The 6,000-nt window shown below is 41.9% G+C and overlaps 1 protein-coding gene across 2 annotated transcripts in view; it reads left to right on the top strand.

The window, feature by feature from the left end:
- Positions 1 to 228: 228 nt before the first annotated feature.
- efna5b (ephrin-A5b) overlaps positions 229 to 6,000 on the top strand; it is a 108,840-nt gene continuing 103,068 nt past the window's right edge. Inside the window, exon 1 of one of the 2 annotated variants that reach the window (XM_026188779.2) lies at positions 229 to 1,408. In XM_026188779.2, the coding sequence (XP_026044564.1) occupies positions 1,284 to 1,408 (125 nt within the window). In that variant the 5' untranslated portion in view covers positions 229 to 1,283. The remainder of the gene's footprint in view (positions 1,409 to 6,000) is intronic. The other variant, XM_026188778.2, reaches the window with a different exon arrangement.

Genomic DNA, 6,000 nt, shown 5'->3' with positions numbered 1-6,000 from the left:
GTCCGTTTGCATGTAATTAAATTGCGCCGAGCGCACTTATCAAGCGGAGCTGACAACGTGGTGTGGACAGAGTATCTAAAAGCGGTCACTGTCCCAGCTGTGCGCACCTCTTTCCATGTCCCCTTCCAGCTCTACCTTTCGGTAATTGAATTAGCTCGGTTTTAGGTGGGGGAGGGGCTTGGCTTTGTTCGAGAGACGCCCATTCAAATAATTTCAAACCAATGGGACTATCCCCCGCTCCGTCGTAACCAAACCCACTCTCTCACTCGGCGTCTCAAGCTGCCTGCTTGTGCCCTCACCTTCCTGCGTGTCCCGGCGTTTGAAACCCAAACATAAGAAAAAGAGGAAGACTTCATAGCGCGCTCATGGGAGAACGCAGTATTTTTTTCATGCCTGCACGTCGCACGATGGCTTATATATGAGGAGGACAGTTTGGGATGCGACCATAAACAAGCGCCTCCACGGACAGAAGCGCATGAGAAAACATAACTCTGTCCTCCCCGACACCGAGAAGGACTCCTCCCCGCATCGGTCGTGTCACACCCGGTAAATCGCCGGGAAAGGATAACATTATTTTTTTTTCACGCTGGAAACGAAATACCGTGTCCAGCTTTCCCCATTCATTTCTCAGTGACTGGCTGACTGTATGGCTTTAAAAAGTTGCCTGGAAAACATGGACATCTGACGTGCGCCTTACAGCGTCATTGGACACATTGATTCCCCCCTCTCTCTTTTTTTCTCCATCATATCTTGGGCTGGCTAATCCCCTGCGCTTTCGGTTTGGAGTAAAGAATAAGTGTTCAGCAGCTGTCATTTGCCCTGATACAGGCTGCATCCAGTAGCTCCCTGCAGGAACACGATCACACCACAGAAGACACTGCCTGTTGTGCTGCGTATTGGTGCCTACATTTGCTGATCACTGTTTGTGCAGTAGATGGAGAGATATTTTGTCACCTTGATACGGATTTGTTAGAGTTGACAACCTTCACCAAATAAAGCTCATGATTCATCTGAACTTTCTCTCTGCGTCAGCGAGAAACGCGTTGCTTTTGTAACTTCACATTTCCTTCGACCCGAAGAAGTGTCATCCGAACTGTCATTAATGGTTTTTCCTTCGTTTTCTATGTTGTGCGCATTTGTATTTGTTTAGTATTCACAAACTGCGCCAGAAACACGCGGACACGTGTGAATGAGACTCATCACCTGTCCCGGTTGAAACGCCCGTGCAACTTGACTGACTAACCTACGCTGAAGAGGAATACGTGCCGAAGTTTGCTGTAGTGATGCTGCAATTGGAAATGGTTGTCTTCGTCTGCTTGGTGCTGTTGATGTGTGTATTTAGCCAGGAGCCAAGCTCCAAAGTGGTGGCCGACCGCTACGCTGTCTTCTGGAACCGAACCAACACCAAGTAAGTGGCTTCTCACCGGGCAGGTTTAACTACGGAGGGACGGCGAGGTTCCTTCTCTTATGTACGAACGACGGCTTTTCAGGTTTGCCGGACCACATCAGTATTTATTCTCCGCAGTGAGGGCATAATGCCAGCATCTGTAGGTAAATGCTACAACCAAGGACAGGAAAAACCCTCTGTCTTATTTTCAGCGCGAGGCTGCTCATAAAAAGCGTACCTGCCGAGAAACTATAGATTAAAACCGTGCGTAACAAGGCCCGGACATAACCTGTAAAGCCTAATGTTCCTTCGCTTTACCCGCTGTCAGTATCGTCCTGATAAGGAAAGTAACCATTTACCCTCTTACAGACAGAGGGACTGTGCCATACAATCAGGATCATTATCTTATGTTCTTTCTCTCCTCGGTGGACTCAAGCTGTGCTTGACACGACCCCACCGGAGCCATTAACACCTGTATCTTATTAGTCTCAGCACAAATCCAAAAAGCCCATTTACCTACAAAATATGGTAATTAATTTCCTCGCTTTTAGATTACATGTGTTTGCTTCATTCGGAAAACTCCAGTTATAGGAGTAACGCCACGAACAGGCCAAATGTCTCAGACCTGTGAACTACGGAGGAGGGCTTCTCTATGTCGCTTGTGCGTTTTGCGTTCAGGGCATTTATGGCTTCGTCACAATATAGAAACTTAAGATACTGATCGTAGGCACAGATAGCCTATATGTCAGTCAGGATTAAAGAATCAATTTTTCATATTTCAGGACAGTTACCATAATGTAATCTAGACGCATTCGGCGATATCAACACAACTAAAAATACCTAAAGGAGTGCTTCATAAGTACAGAGTAACCACAGCAAAAAAAGAAAATGACAGAAAATGTCAAACTCACATTTGAATAATAAAAACATGCAGTAGATTAAATCCGAAGTGACGTTATCGCCAGTTTTGAGAGTTTTAATTGGTCAAGTTTTATTTTTTTCTTCTTTAAGTTGCTCCTTGTTAAATTTGTTCTCGGATCACCTTTAAGGGTTGCTGGAAAATTAAGCAAAATGTTATCAATGTTTCTTTAGTTCATACGTTTAACAGTCAATGTGAAATATAGTTTGTAAAATTACATTTGTGCAGCATTGAACTGTAGCATGTGTGGACTTATTACAGTGAAGCAGTAAATGAAGCATGTCGAAATTAAGCAGCGTTTTTCAGGCTTTTAAAGAAACTAATAACAGATGTTTTGCAAAAATTAAATACAAGAATACTAATTAACTGTGTCATCTGTGAAAGGTTTAATTTGCCTTAGTAAAGAGATGGCTGGTTAGTGTGAAAACCAATAATTTGTCTTCTTAAAATAATGTTCTCCTTTGTTATTCTGAAAGAGACAACGTTTTTCTTGAAATTTATTTATTTATTTGTTACTTTTTTCATAGATGTGAAGATAAATTGTTACTTTAGAGTTTAGAGGACATCTATCTTGTCAAAAAAATGGAACAGTTAATGTAACTGTGAAAAGAGGCGCTTTTCACTTTTTATTTTAGGAAAATAAAGATACTTATGTGTTTAACATAATTAGATTCACCAAAACTCAGTTTGTAAGTGAGAACGTAGGTCATTCAAACTCGGCAACTTCAGCAAAGCAAAATGAAAGTTTGTGAGAAGTGCTGCAGTCCTTGAGACTGAAACTTCAACAACGTTGAGTTAACCTCAGTGCACATTGTGGACATTCGTTGAGACAGCATTTCCCACTAAAAGTCCCTTATGGAGTTAAACTGTACAGCCTTGTCTCAGGCTTATTAAGTCTAAATGCTGCTGGTTGAGTTTACAGAGAGATTTCACTGAGCTGCCAATGGCACTTAGTATTTGTTGAATAAAATGCTTAACACAAAGCCATTAATAGCATATGCTGAATTTGTTGCACAACTATTTACGTTCAGTTTGAAATTTGGGAAAACATGATTTATTGCTTGAAACAATTAGTGGTCAGGCTTACAGACGGAGGGCTGACTGTAAGCTTTCTCCTGAAGTCGGGGCCAGTCTAGCGGGGTGTGTAGATTCTCGGCCTGATATACCGTAGACCGTGACTGCTGTGGTCTTAGTCCCTATTCCAGCTTACCCTGGCTGTTTATTTATGGAGCGCTTTCTTCAGTAGAGGCAAACACAATTTTAAGTTAAAGTTTGAGTTAAAGATTTCTGCTGTTGATAGACACACTTTCATTAGTCTGCACATTTTTTTTCCCCAACAAAACAGTTTTGACTTGACTTGCCGCTCTGTTAACTTGATATCTTCCAGATGTGCTGACAAGTTTCAGTAAAGAAAGAAACAACAAAAAACAAAGTACGGTTTAAAGAAAAATGGAAATATAAGTACATCTACGTTTGATCTTTGATCTGACATAGGAACGCGGAAAAAAGAAACGGTGAGAGTGTAAAATACGGTTGTAGTGATCCGTGTTGCACTTTTACTGTCTTTGAGTCCGCTGTAAAATCACAGAAACAGATAGTTTCTTGCATCTCATCTGTTTCTGAGGCTCTTTGTTGCCCGAGGAAAGAAAACAGGTTTTCATGCTAACACCAGTCACTCTGTTCTACTTACCCCAAATAGAGTTTGTTTGACTCTCACCCCTGCAGGTCTGAGGCAGGAAGCCAGAAAGGTAATGTTAAAAAGCAGTGAAGAAAAGGAGAGAGGCAGAGATGGCAAACGTGTGTTATTGATGACTCTGTTAATAAATATTGAGTCCCTTTCCTCATGCATTACTGTAGAAAGCTGGTGTGGCATGGTAGTGGAACTTGTGTGCGTCTGCCTTTTGTTCTGAGGCTTCCAGTCACACTGAAAGAATTTACAGCGTCCCTGATCACAAACAGACTCATTCGCACGTTACTTTCCAATTGATTTACTGCTATCATCATGTAATTCATCAGAAATGTTATTAGAAGAGTTAATTCCATGTTTTTTCCCCCTATGTTTGAATCAGCTCATATTCTTAGTTGCTGGTATCTGACCACAATCATTCAGGGCTTGTTTTACTACCTAGAGAAAAAGCCATTTGTCGACACTCCTTTTTTGCTCCGCGTGAAACTGCAGCTTCCTCGAACTTGAAAATTGCCCAAGAGATATGATCCATCACACTAACGCTGCTCTTTGAGTTGGGTTTTGTCATAAAACCTCTTTTGCTTTTAATTCATTTAACCAAATTGGATGTTTCACTTCAGTGTGCGCAATGTGCTGTGCTCTGCTTGCTTACTTAATCACCTGAAATGCACAGAAGTAATTCTTCTAGAGAAAGCTTCTGTATGGAAATGCCAGGTGAAACAGCTTGACTCGTAAACTTTGCTACATCTGTTTCTGTCCAACATCAATCAGCCTGAAACTGTCCGCAGGAACGTAAACATGAATTTGTCTGATTTCAAGTGTCATGCCGTGCTAAATGATTTGAGAAAGTCTGAAGTCGATGTAAACGGAAAAAGTGAAAGGGCTCAAAGTTTAAACAGTGAGCTATGCTTTAGTTTCACTCGCTGATATACAAAGCACACTGCGGTAGACCTGCTTACAGACCGTCAGTAACGTATAACCGGGAGCCTCAGATTGGAAGTTTTTGTGTTTGGAATAAAACGTTCTGCTTTTTTTCCCCGTGAAGTTTGCATTTTCTTCAAAAGTTTTCTCATTCGAAATTATAACTGAATTACACATTATTGTGAAATGCTATTTGTGCTCGCCGTGCCACAGTAATTTCTGCCGGGTGTTTGTGTTGTTCCTGATCTGGGTGCAGGCTGAGGGGGGTTTCCTTGCCGTTTTGTTGGCTTGGTTCCATCGTTGTCTCTCACGGCCGCAGCATGAGACCAAAAACTTGCTAACTGCATTGTTTTTCTGAATAGCACCTTTATCTTTTAATCTCCCTCTCTCTCTGTGAGACATCTAAACTTTCTCTTTTAGTTTTCTCTTTGATAGTTACTCAAAAGAATTTAATTTGGAATATTAGCATTTTTGAGGATGTTTGGAGAAATCCTGGATGAAACCCTACAGTTTTATCTGAAAGACTTCCATTAGTTTGAAATAACACTTCTCTCTGTGGAATCTGTCCCTCTGCTATCTCACTAACTGTCTTTGCTTGCGAGCATTTATTCCAATAAGGGACAGACAGTGACTCTAATGATGTCTCAGCTGTAATAGCGAAGAAATGGCTTTCTCTTCCATGCTCCCCCTTCGTCCTTTCTTCTTCCCCATATCCCTCCTTGCCTTGATCCCGTGCTGCCTCTCTGCTCTCCGTCTCTTTCTCTCTCTCCTTCCTTCCCTTTCTCCCTCTCTCTTTTTGTCTCTTCTTGCCAGGCGCAGAAAATGAATGAATACAATTAGATATTTTCAGAGTCCCTCCACGGTTGATGGTGGAGAAAGACGCGCAGAGGTCAGGCACACTCTGAGAGGAGCTCAGGGAGAGGTCACACACATACGGAGAGGAATAACGAAGCAGAAAGTTGGCTTGCAACAGACAAAGTAGTAACTGCAACTCTCCTTGAAGTGGAAGGTGTTATTAACATAAACAGTTTGATGCGGTTGTGGTCATGCAAATTGCTCAAGGTGATTTGTATTTTGCTGCATAAT

This window comes from Astatotilapia calliptera, chromosome 12 (genome assembly GCF_964374335.1).
Source record: "Astatotilapia calliptera chromosome 12, fAstCal68.1, whole genome shotgun sequence".
Taxonomy (NCBI): Eukaryota; Metazoa; Chordata; class Actinopteri; order Cichliformes; family Cichlidae; genus Astatotilapia; species Astatotilapia calliptera.
This window is presented reverse-complemented; position numbering and strand designations above follow the sequence as displayed.